A 17,014-nucleotide genomic window follows, 5' to 3' on the forward strand; every position below is an offset into this window, starting at 1 on the left:
GATGGAAAAAGGACATACTCTTGTACTCGCACTGTCATTCTATCAACATATTTTAGTAGCAGACTGTCGCTATTTTGTTGTGCTGCAGTTTGCTTCTGCCACCCTGGGCTGTGGTGCTGCTGCTTCTCTGTGCATCCAAAGACAGTTGTTTTTGGGCAAATTGTCAAGTAATTTTCGAAAAGTGCGAGAGAGGTTTGTTATTTGAGTGTTTTGACTGATGTTTGTGGTGTTGCAAATACTGTTTGATACAAGCCTGGGGATTATCAAAGGCTGAGCTCAGGTCTATTGATACCAAGTACTCTTAGATTCTATCTCACTCACCAGGTAACTTTGCCCCATCATTTCTCTCTCTTATAATAAAAAAAGAGATCTTTGCATTGCAGCTCTTTCAGACAAATTTTGGGGATTTAGGGCTAAGTCTTGGCTCTTTTTGATTCAGCCTCTCTCTGCTTGATAGCAGATCCACAGCAAACACTCCTTTAAGAGAGAGTTCATACTGTCTAGTAGGTGAAGAGGCTTTGGTAACTTCTGCTGTTCTCCTGTGCTCTGCAATATAACTCATGGTATATGACAAGTTTGCCAGGCATGATGCAAACTCTCCCTGTGTCTAAGTGCTTACAAAGGACAGTAAATATTTTCCTTCTGTTGCCTGTGCAACCAGTTAGGTGGTTGCCAAATGGATCATCTCCAGCCATCAGGAGGGGGATGTGACCTCCACCCAGGTAGGTGTTACTGTGGTTAAACCTTCTTCTCCCAAACCTTTAGGTCCCTCCGCTGTGGACAAAATGCTCAGAAAGCCTGTGGGGGAACCAGACGACCTTATGGCTCTGTTTAAATCTGACTTAGCAGAACTCCCTCCAGAGCTGAGCTGTTTTTCTGGCTCAGCTCCCTCCAAGTTATTACTCTGCTGGAAAAAAAATACAGCTCGGGTTGTTTGTTTTCGCTCTGATGCCATTAGGTCTTCTATGTTAGGAACTCTGTTGCAAATGCTTTTCACAACTTCCAGTTTTTCCAGGCTCTCATTACTATCAATTAGCAGACCTCTGAACATTAAGCCAGTGAATGCCATGCAGAATAACAGCTCCTCTCCTGTTGGACCAGACTTTGCAATTGCCTCCTCCAGGGACTGTGACCACACTCAAATAAAGGGACTGAGGTGTTTTGACTTACATTTTATTTAACAAAAAACTAGTTTAGTGGAGCTCTAGAAAGACATATGCCTTTCTATAGCTTACAGAGTGAAAACTGTAGCTTTATATCCTTCTCTTCTGTGGACACAAACACCCTCATCTCTGCCCTCTTTTCAGGCTTTGATTTTTTCCAGAATTGCCTTTTGTTTCAGGCTCCTCCCTGAATTTCTCCTTCCTTTAAGGTGCTGAACCACATGCTCTGGAGACCAAAGGAATTTACTGTTATTACCTTCTTGAGTTGTGATAAATCGGGGACTATTAGACAGGGAAACTGTCAAAATGCCAAGATGAAAAATCTGTGCGAAAGTAAATGTGGAATCAGTCAACCAAATGCCAGCTGGTGCAGCAGAAATCAAGTGGGTAGATGGATCTTGGATATTACGAGTATCTGTTACTGCCTTCAAATTGAGCTTTTGCAGGTCTGTAGAATGCCTGGCATGGTGGGACCATAGTCCTTACCTTACGTCTGTGAATTAGATAACAAATACAGGGCAAGAGTTTAACTTGTGCAGAAATAAATAACTAATTTCAAAACAGTACTGAAAGTAGTGTTAGATCTAGAATATTTTTTTAAAATCTGTTTTAAATTTGCTGAGAAGTGGAGAGCCTTTGTTGCAGAAGTTTTAAAGGCATTACAAAGTCGGGAGGGAGAGGTGGATGATGTGCCGTGAAGGTGCAGATAGCATTGGAATCCCTATTTGTTGCTGTAGATGTTGCAGGCAGCAAAAAGACTTAGATGGCTGTGATTTATTAAACTTTCTAAGATTATTTTACTTGACAAGTTGTGCTCTTCATAGAAGAGAAATGTAAATGGCACGTGCTAGTGTATTAATGCGTTAATCAGAAATTACTTCCAAAAAAGTTCCAAATCCTAATAAGGTTGTACTTAAATAAGTTGCTAGGAGAAATTTGGGTCAGCAGTGTGTAGTGGCTCCTCTGATGCCCTGATTTTATTTCAAGGGATAAAACATGAACTGCATCAAAAAATATCTTTTGTTTCTCTGTGGTCTGCTGGATCACACACTGATGTAACCATTGACCATTAAATTGATAATTGATCTGAAGAGGGTTCTGAAGGCAGAACTTCCACAGAGAACTGGACCTGGAGTTGAGTCTCATTCCTACAAGAGACGACTTCCCACAAAACTGAATTTCTCTGAATTGATTGTGATTTTTCAGAATCTATTTCTCTAGACGCTTCACAACACGGTTTTGTGCAGGCATGTGTATACACAGACACTTTCTTCACAGTTCCTGTGCTGCCTGTGGATATGGAACGAAGCCAGATGATTTGTTTCCTTTTCCAAGTGTCTTGTTATTAAAGGGAACAGGATTCCTGATCAGACAGATCTGCAGAGAAGGGGTAGCTTGATTAAAAATTAGTTTGATATGTCTTAAGAAGGGCTGCTTGTGTGTTTCAGCTCTCTATCCTCCCATTTAACACTGAATGCCATTGCTGATTTTCAGGCTTATTTTTATGTGTTGGTTTGTCCATAAGGTTAGATTCTTATTCAGTTTGAGATGTTTGGCAGCGGAAGTAATGTGCAGAAACGGTCACAGCTCACTTCCTTTGGGTTTCTTTTTTAGATCAGATCTACGGACGATACCAACTCTGTTCACGAACTGGAGAGAGACGCTTGGCAGCGAGAGAGAAACATTTTGCAGAACGCACTGAAACAGGCTGAATCTGAACTGGCTAAAGCGACTGCTGAAACTGAAAACAAACCAGTGGGAGAAACTTCCAGTCCGAAGGTAAACCTGATGCTGCTAGTGTGGAGCTTGATGAACGAGCGATGCCGTAGCCATTAGTGTGTCTTTTAAACCTTTGGGACTTGCCTAAAGGATTCATGTCATGTGTAGAACTGGTAATTTAGTAATTGTACTGTTTGAATAAATATGATAAAACTTGTTGTTGCAGAGGAGGCAGGAAGCATACAGCTCAGATTTCCAGGGATAAAAGTAACTGTTAGATTATGGCATTTAACTTATTGCTGTAATCTTTTTTCGGTTGCTATTATAAAAGGTGATTTTATAGATCAACAGATTTATAAACTGCATATTAAATTCGGAACACTTTCCCCTTATGGCCTCATCAGAAATGTTCCTTTGTAACTTGTTAGTGTTAGACAGGAACTTGCACCAAAAGTAATCCAGCTCTTTGGAATCCCTTTCTACTCTTAAATGAGAGGGAGATTCAGATTTCTTGCTTAAGCGTGACGATATCAAACATCCATTATTTTTAACTTTTCACCCTGATCTTAAATACTTTGTTCCTCTGACACATTTGCTTGTAATGAAGTGAGATGGGCACTCATCCCAACATGCTTTCCAGTTAATATTCATGTAAAGCAGATGTTATTTTCTTTGTTAAGAATTTCAACTGTTTTAGAGTTTTGGGTATGGCCATTTTGCTTTGAAACATTCGGGAGATGTAAGACAGTCTGACACTCCAAACTCAGGAGCTTTTTAGCTCTGTGCCGAATTGTGCCAGCTGCATCCTGTCCACAGTGTGGACATTCGACATGAAGGCACCTTGTTTGTGGCTGGTTTTCTGCACACCAACCAATGAGCAAAATTTTCTAGCCTAGTCAAGACTTCATGGACGTAAAGAAATTCAGTAGTATGGTGTCCAGACTGCCAGAGTGTCGCACCACTGCTTTGCACCAAAATTGGCCAAGTCATGGAGTCTGATATACAAATATTTGCTCAAAATTTCATTTTAGAGGTAAAGATACACTGCTTCTATACTTCATAATTATTAAATAGCTTTCCACAATTTTGTAAAGCAAAATACATGAGACACATTGCTGGAAAAAGCCACCAACTTTTCTGAGTTTCTGTAGCTAAATCTTAAAAGATTGGAATTTGGTTTTCCTTTTTTTTTCGTTCTCCAGTTGCAGAGATTATATAGGAAGTACCTTAGAGCAGAGAGCTTTCGAAAGGCTCTGGTTTATCAGAAGAAATACCTCCTGCTGCTGCTTGGTGGATTTCAGGACTGTGAGCAAGCAACCCTCTCTCTGATAGCACGGATGGGGATCTACCCCTCACCCGCAGACCTGCAGCTTTCGGGGTCACGGTCCCGGCCTTTTACCAAGTTCAGATGTGCGGTCAGGGCAATCATCGCCGTGTCAAGGTAAAGCCAAAACACTCACTGTCTCTCAAACACGGTGTTTTCTTGGAAGTTTTAAAAACTGATAGTTCCTGTGGTTTATCCTTGGTTAATATTAAGCAAAAGCTATCTCCAAAACTAGTTCAAATGTGACTTGTTAGCTATAACTTTGGCCAAGCTGCCGTTTCAGTCAGCACAGTTTGATGTGTACAGATCTACAGATCTAGAAAAAGCTGCTTCTCTCTTGAGAGAGACCCAAGTGCAATGTATTTGCAAATCAGTGCACACAATGACAAACTGATGTCCTTCCAGGTCTGACCATTATCTTTTTGGACTCACAGGATAGTCTGTCTAGTATGAGAACGTCATCATCTCATCAGGGGTTGTTTTCCTCTCGAGTCCCATAGCCTGTGTTTCATTGGGTATGATTCTATCATACGCTGTCACTTACTGTCAGATGGATTTTGTTAGCTGCACTTAGCACAATATGCCGTCTGATAATGGCTTTTGAATCCATTTAATGAAAAAAAAAAAAAGTCTTAAAAGTAATAGGTGATTCTTTCTGAGCTATTCCCTTGTCTAGTGAGAGTGATTACTAGCAAGTTTGACTCTTGGGAGATGCCACAGGATGTCTTCAGGCTGTTGTTTTTGATGTGGATGCTATAACGACAGCAATAGCGAAGGACACAGGAACAGTGACCTCCAAACTGCTCCGCTGAGGCAGGAAGAGATGCCACAAAACTCTCTGGAGACTGGGGACAGAGGAGCGGTGCAAAACCAAGCGAACCTTTCCAACAGTTAGAGCATCGTTGGCATCGTTGCAGAGTAAATAGGATAAGCCTTCACTCTAAAGACTGAAGAGTTATTCCTTCACACCTGCAGGGATTGTTTCTTAGGTTGTTTAATACATTTCATGCTGACAGCAAGTTAATATTAAAGTTCAATGTGGTTTTGCTTGTTTTAATGATTGTACAAATTCATTTTGTTACTAAGGTTAAAGTTTTTGGTGAAAAAGTGGAACAAATTTAGCAAGAAGACCACACAGGGTGAAACCATTTCTCACAGCATAGGAGGTAATACAGGTAAGTGCTTTGGACAAGTACATTGTTTTAATCATAATTTCTCATTAGTGATGTGTTTCATTTAAAAACAAAAAGTACCCACAGAGGTGGCAAAATCTGCTTACCTGTTAACACAAATTTGTTTGCCCATTTCCTGAACACAATGGCTATGAGTTTATAAGGCCATTGTAAGAAATTACAATGGAAAACTTCCAGACTTTTTAATTTACAACACTGGCAAGCTGCTCCTCTTCTCCCTTTATTGCAGTTTCTCAGGCTGTGAAACTGAGTCTTGTGTTCGTAAAACTCATCAGTAAGGACTGTGTTCCTTTGAGTTACATACGGATGCGTTTGTAAGAATTCAAGCAAACGTCTTAATGCAGGACCCAATATTGTAGAATTGTCCCGTTTAATGTAATATTCCATTACTTGTGGCTTTTCAACACTCAACAAAATTCAAGTGGAATAGTGCGTTTTTCATTACCTGGTACTACATAATTTTCACTGTTTCTAAGTTGCTGGAAACACGTATTTAAAAAACAAAACATAAAATATACCACAAAACCCAAACAAACATCATCCTACATAAAACCACAGTGGTGTGGTTCCTATGAAACTTGAATCCTGAAACGCATGCTGAACTTTCTACCTCGCTACCAAATAGCATTTTGGCATCCTCATGAAAAAATACTTCATTTCTTTTTTTATGATTTAAAGAGCTTACAGAAGGGATTCTTCTTTTTTCACGAAGGCAAAACAACACCCCACCCTCACCCCTCAGACCTTCACCAAACCAAAAAATCTCTGCTGAATCTGAAGTTGGAGAGTGTAAGTCAACAGTAACATATAGTTAGAGCAACAAGAATGAAAATTCTATGAAAAAACTATTTTGCTTGTACCAGCCATTGGAACATCCCCTGTGTGGATATAGCAACAGCTGATGAAAAAGCAAGTCTGGAGAAAGAAAACAGCGCAAGTTCTCCATTGGCAGGAAGTAGTTTCTTGACATTAAAATGTCGAACTTGTGTTAAATCTGGTTAAAACAAACATTTAAAAGAAAAAGGCAGTTAGCAGTAGAGAGTGTATTTTAGCCTCATTTAAAACCAAACACAATTGTACTGTGCTGTCGTTCTTGTGGGTTTTATTGGTTAGGTTTATGTGTATTATTAACTGTTTTACATCTCCCACAGCCCCCGGTGCCAGAACAGAAGTTCTGAAGGAGCAGCAGCCCCCCGCCGTCCCCCTGGGCTCTCCCCCGACCCGGGACACCGGGCTGTGCCACAGGACCAGCTCTGCCAGACTGGGGAGCCGCTCTCCCCACTCCCCTCACGGCTCACACAGCAGGTCAGTCTGCAGCCTCTGCCTGACCAACAGCCTCTCGTTAAAATAAAACCACTTACGGGAGCAGCTACTTGAACAAGGAGATGAATTTGTTGTCTTAGATCTGCTAAATGGTTTTGTTTCAAGTTGTTATAAGTGAAGAAAACTTTTCCTTTGCTTTAAGCATGTCTGTTCTTGGACTGGGAGCATTCCTGGTGGTGTTCCCCAGTTCAGTTTGGACATGCTACAGGATTTACAATGGCTATGCCTGTCAGCCCCCTTTGAGGGGTAATTCTTGTTGCCTTTGCCATGCAAGTTGGACATTAATTTCTGAGCATCCTGTGGAAGCGGCTCCCTACCATATGACAGCATTGCGTTAGTATTAGCTGCCCTGAGACTCTGTGCACGCACACAGAATGGGAGGTGGAGAATTTGTGGGGTATGTTCTGTTGTGTTTTTTCATGAGTTATGGCCAGTTCTGCAACCCCAGCTACTGGTTGCTGGGTTGGATGTCACAGGTGATGTTCTCTCTGCAACCATCTGAAAGGAGGTTGTAGCATGGAGGGGGTTGGTCTCTTGTCCTGAGTAGCAAGTGATAGGATGAGGGGAAATGGCCCCAAGTTGTGCCAGGGGAGGTTTAGATTGGATATTAGGAAACATTTCTTCCCAGAAAGGGTTGTCAGGCATTGGAACAGGCTGCCCCGGGAAGCGGTGGAGTCGCCATCCCTGGAGGGGTTTAAAAGATGTGTAGATGAGGTTCTTAGGGACGCGGATTAGTGCCAGAGTTCAGTTATGGTTGGACTCAATGATCTGAAGTGTCTCTTCCAACCAAAACGATTCTATGATTCTATAAATAAACTCTTACTCCAAATAGCAGTATGTTTGCACAGCGTGTCCCCTTCAATGTATATTTCTGCTAGTATCTGAAATTTGTTGTTGATGTCCAGAAAGGACACACAGTGTACCATCTAAAGGGTCTCCTTTATCAACCTTTTCCTTCAAGACAGTATTTTCCCTGCTGAACAGGAGAGCACGTGCCTGGATGGCAGCATGTTCCTGTTCAGTCCATCTCCACAGAAGGAAGACTCTCTCTGGCTGCAGCTATCTTATCTGAGAGACTTTCTGTTGCATATCAGTAGAGACAGATTTATAGATAATCCATCTTTTATCAAAACATCCTTTCTTTTGACTCCCCTGTATACAAAGCTGCCCAGTCTATAACTTTTTCGTATGTAATTTTGTGGTGATGGTGGTTTTTGCTGTTGCTCTAGTTTGCTTTGCACTGAATTGCTGCCTATACGAATGTAACTTTATTGTATTTATTTGAAAGCATGGCATGAAAATAAGAAAATAATTTGTTTCCCTTTTTAAGATTGCATCCATCCACAAGTTCAGCTTCAGAGAAGTCCTTTGTGCCTGCTCAGGATCCTGAACGATCGCTAACAGAATACATCCATCGCTTAGAGGTCATCCAGCAAAGACTAGGGGGTGTGCAACCAGGTAAGAACCACCTTGTTACCCCTCACAGCTGCCAGCAGTCTGGGCTGCTTTTTGCAAGATGTCTTCCTATATGTTGCTTAAAACACTTAAAGCACGAAAAAAGCATCATTTTAATGAGTAATTATAGTTGTGGGGGCAGAGGGAAAACTAAGTACGTCTCTGAAATAAAACCTTTTTGTGAATCATGTCTAAAACTAATCCAAGTGTGGCATTTCTCAAAATAAGTTCTTAGTGCAATTCTATAGTGATAAGGCTGAATAACTTCATGTGATTTCTAGCCCCCTCCTGTTATCAAGTCTAAATAAGCAAGGGTTGCATTCAAATCAAGTTTCATATAGAGTTAATTTGCTTTAAAGTCAATGAGAACCATTGTAATAGCTGAATGGGGCTTTCTCTGCAGCACAAACTATAATACTTCCCTCATTTATTGCTCCCTTATATTCCATAGCATATATAAAAAAATACAATTGGAGTCTGGAAAGAACAGCCATCTAGTTCCAAGATTGATCAAAGAGCACACAAAGGATTGTAGTGACTCTCATCTTCGCTATTTAAAACGCTTCCACCTAATTTCTAGACTAAATTTACTTAGTTTATTCTTCTGGTTACTCTTCTTATATCTTCATTATATCACAGAAATTCCTTGTCCCAAGGAAGAACTTATAAACTGTCATCACATCATCCTCAAATCATCTCCTGTCAAGATATGTTTAGATGTGGTTTCCAATGTTTTGTTATATTTGAGGTTATATCTAAACCTTCTCCAGTGTATCAGGATTGTGGAAAAGGAGCTGGACCTCTGGCTGCAGTGTCATTTGTGCTGGACCGAACACAAAGGGAACTTGTTCTCTGTTTGTACGTGTAACTGTTGTGTTGCAGTTGTAGCCTCATGCTGCCTTCCCACCACAGAGCAGCAACACAAATGTAATATTTACAAAAACCAGCCGTTCCTCCAGGGCCTTTGGAGCACCTTCCCCAAGCCTTGCTTCACCCAGCCAGGCTATGTTGCTCGTTCCTTGGTCTGAGCTAATACAGGCCACCAGGTCAGATGATGCTACTGATGCTTTTGTCCAGCCTTTATCCCTTTTGTCTGTTAGGGCTGGTTCCTTCCCTGTGTTACTTCTGGCTGCTCATCCCTACAATCTGTTTACTTCCTCGTGCTGCTTGTGAGTCCCTGTGGTCCTTGATCTCCGGGCAAGCACTGGTTACTTCCTTCCACCAACTGCCACCCTTGGCTCCCCTTAATTTCAGCCAAAAGTTGGAAAGATGACCAGGTAGAGATGTAGTTGTGGTGCCAGGGGAGGGCCATGTGAATTCCATCGCACATCTGCACCTTGCTTGTCTCTTTCACTAAGTGTAACTGTTGTCAGCTGCTGTTTCCCAGGCACACTTGCCACCTGTAATTGTCCTTCAGCCTTTGCCCAAAGATGTGGGCCTTGATACTGGTTGTCCTGAGATGAGAAAAATATTGGATAGTATCTGCAACTCTCTGCCAGTCACCAGTTCTCTTACTGCTGGCCCCTCCTGCGGACCTTATCGGCAGCAGATCAGCTCTGGGGGGGATTTTTGTGGGATTCAATTGTACATCACAGCATTAAATAGTGACTCTTGGCCCTGCAGTCATTGTAGATGCTCATTCAAATCACATCTATGGTGCCGGCTCCTCAGCTGTACCAGATTTGGACATTTGATCTGTGTTGTATTATGTTGTATTGTTCTCATGCAGTTCCTCACAATTTATAAATGGCACTATTAACTATGGACTTTACTGCTTTTGGAAAAAGAAAGATTCTTAAGTTCACTTCTGAGGCAAATTTTTTTATGATTATGTGTGATATTCCCAACACATTGTTAGTGTTAACTTTGAAAAATTAAACTTGAAAATTATGTGTTTCTCTAGATGGAGAGGAATCTTGGCTTTGTCAGCGTTCACAGGAGCTCTGGGGAAAGTCTAACGTGTTGCCTGCTTTTTCTGGTTCTCTGACTTGATCTAATTAAAAACCAAAATCAAAACAAAACTGAACAAAAGGCCACCTTTGCTTGCAGGTCCTAGTCTTGTTAATGTTGCTGAAGTCAACAGCTACAGTGACACTTCCATATGGGGACTTTGACATTGCTCTCAGCAGGCTTTGATGTAGAAACCTTAATACCATGACTTGGTGGGGTTTTGGTGTGTGTGTGTGTCCCCCATACTGTAGCTGTTTATGGAAGATGTGGATAGATAAACACATTTTAGAGTTGAAACCTGACAGTTTTTCATAGAAATAAGGTATTTTGTTTTATACTAAACGTGGAATAAGTATTCCACAACTGGGACACCATTAATAGCAATTTTGTGGGAAGTGTGTATGATTCTTTTTAATTTTTGTGTTACCAAAACGATGATGCCAGGAGTTCCAGGAAGACATCATAGAATCATTTCAGTTGGACAAGACCCTCAGGATCGTCAAATCCAACCATAACCTAACTAGCACTAAACCGTGTGTCTTTCACCAGGGCAGATTAGAGGGTTTTTTATGCTTTTAACCTGGGGCTCCAAGGTTCGCTTTGGCAAACGTGTGAACTTTTAAATCTCATGTTGTATTGTTCCTAGGCGGCTCATGAAAACAGTAATTGCTTTTAGCATAGCTCATATGAAGCACATTGTGGAAATTACATGCTGCTAACTGCACCCTGTTGCTTCATCACACAAGCAGTTTTTAAATATTAATTTGTTTTATTTAAATTTAGGACAAGTTCCAGGCCCACCTCGCCAGAGAAGCATGAAAAAGTGACAAGAATGCTTCCGAGCTCCATCCTGCGACCCGCTCCCCGAGTTACTGCTTCCTTCTGAGTCGGCCCATACTGAATGGAGGCATTTACCAGCTCTCGTGCAACCGAATAAAGGGCAGTGCTTTTGCATCAGATTTTTATATGACTCTTTTTATTATATTTTAGTACTTTAAGAGGAAATTACTTTTCACTAAAACCATGTTTTACATGCTCATGTGAAATTATTAGTAAGTTAACGGCTGACGTGTGCCTGTGTCCCTGTATTGTAAGTTGCAAAGAGTCTCTTTGGTGTTTATTTTTTATAGTGTATAGCTGGATTCCTTGTAAAAAAAAAAAAAAAGTTATTAAAATGGCATTTTATTAGTGAGTTGTTAGATTGTATGCTTATTTGTTTCCACCTTACCTATTTGCTTTTTTTGCTGTTTCCTAAACTTGTATGGATTTTAATATTTCTCGAGGATCACTGCCTCAGTGCCCAAGGGACGGTGTCTCCACGGGGCACAGGCTGTGGGGTCTGTGTCCCCTCCACCCGCTCTGTGACAACCCCCTCCTGCTGTGCTGGGTGCTGTTTGCTGATGACTTGAATAATGCGGGAGCTGTTTATTACAACCGTATGTTCGGTCTAAGATCTTTTTAGGTGAAATTTAAAAGGGATAGGGTACCTTCCACTTCTAGTAAAAACTTGACGTCATGACCTCCTACTTCACCAATTATATGCCCTTTTGCAATTTAAACAAGTTTCCCCATGCAAAAAAACCCACCACCACCACCAAAAACATTTTCAGCCCCTCTGGCTTTCCTACAAGTTTTCTTCCTTTAGTAATTTCAAATGGTTGCTGCCCTAGGGGTAAATATCCCAGATTTCCACAATAACAGCATTCCATTTTCTCCCATTCTTTTATCACCGACTTCCCTCCGTGGTTTTTCCCCTTCCAATCTTTATCTTTCACTTAGCACATTCCTAGCTAAAGGTGCTGCTAACAAATCAATCTCCTTCAACTTTGCTTCTCTTCCCCACCATCATACACAAACATGACCACACTCGGAATTATTGCAAATTCTTCACGCCAGCCTGGCGCACGCTGAAATACTTCTGTGGATCCACAAACACACTTGCAAAGCCACGCTGGAACTAGTGAGATAGAAAGGTGCAAGCCTTCTCCCTTTGTAATTCTTTTTCTTTACGCAGGCCCGAGCACGGTTTCACACGCAGGCTCTTGTTTCCAGGAGCAGTTCTCTGGGCTGTCGCGGTTGAGATGGACAAACGACATAGACCAAGTTCTTAAGTACAAACAGCAGTCTCCATTTATTGCCACAAATGCCTTTTTATACAGTCTTTACCAGCTCATGTGTCTTTTGCTATTGGTAACAGGTTGCAATAGTAACGTTATCATTGGCGAATATGTCAATGTTACTCTTTTACTCCCATCTTTCTCATGGGTACACATTAATATCTTCAAGGCTAATTTCTGTTCCCATACTCTCTGTCATGGGATCCATGGACCTGCTGTAGTTTCCACACCTGGAATATTGTGTCCAGTTGTGGCCCCTCAGTTCCAGCAGGACAGGGAACTGCTGGAGAGAGTCCAGCGCAGGGCAACAAAGATGCTGAAGGGAGTGGAGCATCTCCAGTGTGAGGAAAGGCTGAGGGAGCTGGGGCTCTGGAGCTGGACAAGAGGAGACTGAGGGGTGACCTCATTAATGTTTACAGATATATAAAGGGTGAGTGTCAGGAGGATGGAGCCAGGCTCTTCTCGGTGACAACCACTAATAGGACAAGGGATAATGGGTTCAAACTGGAACACAGTAGGTTCCACTTACCCTCACTGAGAAGAAGTTTCTTCTCAAATTTAACAGAGCCTGGCCCAGGCTGCCCAGGCAGGTTGTGGAGTCTCCTTCTCTGCAGACATTCAAACCCGCCTGGACACCTTCCTGTGTAACCTCATCTGGGTGTTCCTGCTCCATGGGGGGATTGCACTGGATGAGCTTTCCAGGTCCCTTCTAGTCCCTGACGTTCTGTGATTCTGTGATCCCATAACATGTCCCACACCCCTCCGTGGCATCCCCACTCAGTCTGGAAGGTTCTCCAGGGTTGACTGGTCTGATGGTCTCGCACCTGGGCATGGCTGCTGGGGCTGTCTCAGCACAGCCCTGGGAGGGGTGACCCTGACATTCTGTGATTCCCACACTGGGCCCGGGGCTCGGTCGGTGTTTCCAGAAGGTGCCGCAGCACCGGCGGGCAGGGGCGGAGAGCGCTGGGTGAGGGGTAGGGCGAGTCGTGCCGAGACCTTCCCGCAGGCCCCCGGGGAGCTCCTGGTGGGTGTCCGGAGCCCCCCGGGCCGTGCGGGTCTCTCCGCTCCCCTCAGCGGAGCCTCCGGCCGCCGCTTCCCGCCGCCAGGGGGCGCGTGCGCCCGCCCCTGCCCGCCCCGCGCGAGGCGGCCTGGGAGCGCCCCGCCCCGCCCTCGCGCGCGGCACGCGGCCCCCGCTGCGGCAGCGGCTGCGCGGGGCGGCAGGGCCGGAGCGGCGTCTCGTTCCTCCCGTCCGTCCCGTCCCGTCCCGTCCCCTCAGCGCCCGGCCCGGGGCCGCCGCCGCCGCCTCCTCCCCGGCCCCACCTGCGGCCGCGCTGGGCGGTGGCTCTGGCGGGGCCCGCTCGCTGCCCGCCTGCACCATGGCGGCGGAGCGCGGGGGCTGCTCCCTCGAGGCGGTGCCGCTGCCGGCCGAGGTGCGGGAGAGCCTGGCGGAGCTGGAGCTGGAGCTGTCGGAGGGTGAGCGCGGCGGGGGCTGCGGGGGGGCCGGCGCGGTGGGTGCAGCCGCGGCAGGAAGCCCGCGGGTCGCTTCCGCCGGCCGCCCGGGGGGGGCCTGGGCCCGCTGAGGGGCCGGGAGCCGCGGAGCCGCCGGGGCTGCTCTCCCGCCGCCAGCCCTGGGAGCGGGGCGCGTTTAGCCGCGTTTAGTCTCTCCTCTCTCCCTGGGAGCCCTGTCGCCGTGGGGTCACCCGGCGGCGATGAACCGCGGGGGGGAGGTGGCCCCGGTGCCGGGTGGCAGCGGTGGGGACGCCCGTTCTGAGGCGTTTTGAGGCGGCCACGGGGTGTTTGGCCCTTCGGTCTGAACTGGGACCGAAATGGTCAGTTAGTGTGCAGCTGGGTACTCTGAAAATACCAGTTTGAGGTTGTTTCTTTAATATTTATTCCTAATGATAGCGAAAATTTGAAGCCTCTTCCTTTGCATCTGTATAATTCCCAGTGTTTTTATGCTTTTCTGTATATCAGGTTTCCAGGCAGGAATATGGTGACAGTCCCTCCACTTGTGTGGTTACCTTGCTCAGAGGTGGCAGGGACGCGGGGCCAGGCTGAGGCTCAGTGCCACACCAACTTAAACCCCAAAAGGTTCGGTGCCTTTCCTCACACCTCCAGGCTTGTGCTTGGTGGTAGCGATATATATGTCAGTATATAAAATATCTCACGATAAGTAAGGTGTGCACTTACTGCGTGTGTGCATAAGAATAAACCCTCACACTGTTACTTATCTGATTTGTCAGGAAAGCAGCCTTCTTCTCATTGCATAAATATTTAGGAAAGAAAATATAAACTTTTTTGATTAAGTATTCTTCTTCCACCTCTAGTATTTTCCCTTGTTTTATGCTGGCCTGGAGGAATCTACCTCTTAAAGCCTGGTTCCCTGTGGTATTCTTACCTTATTCTGTGATCCCTGTGGAAATTATACATGTTTTTTTGGTAGGATGTTGTTTCAGTTTTGTTTTTTATATCAATTCCCTGGCATGTCCCACCCTGCACAGGTGTAGGAGCAGGAGGCGGAGGAGATGGAGGCAGCATTTTCTGGGAGCAGTTAGTTATTGTGTTTTCCATAGCTACGTTGTCAAGCTGCACCTTGGAACAGAAGAGCTAAAAAGCTGTTAATGCCACGGTCCTGGGGTGGGAGCATTCAGTCTGCTCCTCAGGTGTTATAGCTTTCAGATCACTACATTCGGTGGGAAAAACCAGTTATTTCACCTTTGTGTGCTGCCTGATGTATGTCATGGTTTCAGAAATGATTCACGGATCTGCTGTCCTCACCTCCAGTGTGGAACCCTTGGTGCAGAGGCAGGGGAAAAGTATAGGGTTAGTAACTTTGTTGTCCAAGTTTAACCTGTCGCTGCATGTCTGCCAGAGCGGTAGGAAGCAGAACCTGGCAGGTACGGCTGCTTGTGCAAGAGGTTCCTGTGACCCGCGAGCTGCAGCAGCTGGTACCCGCGTGCTCTGCCGGGCTATCCTCTGTGTGGGTCCTGGCTGCGCGTTTGCTTGACCACTGGGATCTTTTAGTATGGGTCTGCGTTGTGTTAAATCTGTGAGACACCTGGAGTGATTGCGAGCTGCCGTAGTGCATTGTGTCTAATACTGACATTTGTATTGCTGTGTAGCTGCTGGATTAATTGAGTGATTGGATAAAGTGGGAACGTTGGCTCAAACTTCTTGGCCACTCTGAAGTCTTAGTTTGTGATCTTGGGCGCAATCTTTGATCTAAGGTGTGATTCCTTCTCTGCCCTGCCTAGATGACTTGAAAGTGTTTGCAGGCAGGAATTCTTCAACATCTGGTAATATATTATGTGCTCTTGTTGGTGATCAATTGAAGTTTGTATATGCTGTATGTGTATATCCCTTCCATCATTAATATTCAGAACCTGCTTGCTTGGGGAGGAAGAAGTAGTGATCTAGAATTAGATATTTGCATTTTAATCTGTGTACAGTGGATATAAACTTTCTGTAGTACTTCTTCTAGAAGAAGTAAATTGAGACCTGTAGAGATTGTCAGTTATTTCGCTCTCTTTTATTTGAGCAGAATCCAGCCCATAGCAGAAAGCCACTGCTGACAGCTACTTCTTCAAGTGTTCAGCAACCTTTTTAGTGGATGTACAGTGCTCTTCTGCACTTTGTATGGATGTTGTAGCTGACCTCTGCTCTAGCAAAGGCTTTTTCTATATGTGTGTGAAAACAAGTGGACTGCAGGGAGATTTAATGGGGGATTTCTTATGCTGAACATGCTATAAATTGGAGAAGGTCGTACTTGGGAGGATGTTAGAATAATCTGAGAGGAAGCGTGAAGGGAGGGAAAGAAAAGAAACTGAAGAGCAAGTTCCTTTCCACTTTGTACCTTGTTAATTGAAATGTTATGTATGTTATAGGAATAACATATGTTCTCCCTGCTTACATTCCTTTCACCTATAAATTGGGAAGATGATCAAAAACTTCCTTTGGTTTTGCCCCAGGTTGTCATAGTGAAAGATGGGAAGAGTGTTTGCATTTAGATGTAGAGAAAAATGAGGACAGTCAGATTACATTGCTACTTTATGAAGACAACTCAAAATCCCCAATTAAGTGTTAGTTAGAAGATTTTTGGATAGGAGGGAACTCCAACTTTTGCTGCAGTTCTGGTCATGTGCATTGTGATGGATCCTTCCGCTTTTACAAGATCCTAATCTCTGGATTGTATTCTTCATGTGCTAGAAGAATACTAGTTTGGGGTAAAAAAAACTCTAGGACAATCATGCTGGTGTTACTTTGTCAACACCGTAATTTCTTTCTTGTGGAAAAAAAATGATATTTTAGGGAAACAAAGAGATCTGCCACAACCTTTCTGGGAGATAAAGGCAGTTTTGAGATGGCGATTGGCAGCTGAGCTGAATTGTAGCTCCTTGATCTGTTGACTAAGCTTTCTTACCTTAAGACTAAGATGCAGCAACTTTCTGATGTAATGGAAAGATGTGAAGTTCCCTAATCGGCCTGGCAGAATCTTCTGTAAATGCATGAAAGGGATGCTGTGCAAGTCAAGTACTTCAGCTTTTTATTAGTCGCTATAAAATATTTTTTCTTCTGTGCTCTGAAAGAGAACAAAGGTTGCAAACCCCGCTTTCTAAAAAAAATCCCATCTGCAGTGGGGACTTTGTAGGAAAAGCATCACTTTGCCTATTGCTGCTTTAGGATAGTGTGTCATGTATCCGTGTATTTTCGTGTGTCTAATTGTATTTGTACGCTGCTTTGCATTAAGGTATGATAATTTTGAAAACTGGG

The 17,014-nt window shown here is 44.1% G+C and overlaps 2 protein-coding genes across 21 annotated transcripts in view; both read left to right on the forward strand.

Moving 5' to 3' along the window:
- The window catches only part of PCNT (pericentrin), an 86,161-nt gene extending 74,842 nt beyond the window's left edge, over positions 1–11,319 (forward strand). For all 14 annotated transcript variants that reach the window (XM_065069383.1, XM_065069384.1, XM_065069387.1 and 11 more), the window contains 6 exons: positions 2,778–2,942; positions 4,085–4,323; positions 5,293–5,381; positions 6,551–6,704; positions 8,053–8,180; positions 10,911–11,319. In XM_065069383.1, coding sequence (XP_064925455.1) covers positions 2,778–2,942; positions 4,085–4,323; positions 5,293–5,381; positions 6,551–6,704; positions 8,053–8,180; positions 10,911–10,954 — 819 coding nt within the window. In that variant the 3' untranslated portion in view covers positions 10,955–11,319. The remainder of the gene's footprint in view (positions 1–2,777; positions 2,943–4,084; positions 4,324–5,292; positions 5,382–6,550; positions 6,705–8,052; positions 8,181–10,910) is intronic.
- A 2,081-nt stretch (positions 11,320–13,400) lies between these two features.
- The window catches only part of DIP2A (disco interacting protein 2 homolog A), a 106,092-nt gene continuing 102,478 nt past the window's right edge, over positions 13,401–17,014 (forward strand). For 6 of the 7 annotated variants that reach the window (XR_010473774.1, XR_010473773.1, XM_065069388.1 and 3 more), the window contains exon 1: positions 13,486–13,717. Coding sequence is in view for 5 of the 7 variants with exons in the window: in XM_065069388.1 (XP_064925460.1) it covers positions 13,621–13,717 (97 nt within the window). In the remaining 2 variants the exon portion in view is untranslated. Of the gene's footprint in view, positions 13,718–17,014 lie in introns of all 7 variants that reach the window. The other variant, XM_065069390.1, reaches the window with a different exon arrangement.

Source organism: Columba livia, chromosome 7 (genome assembly GCF_036013475.1).
Source record: "Columba livia isolate bColLiv1 breed racing homer chromosome 7, bColLiv1.pat.W.v2, whole genome shotgun sequence".
NCBI classification, from domain to species: Eukaryota; Metazoa; Chordata; class Aves; order Columbiformes; family Columbidae; genus Columba; species Columba livia.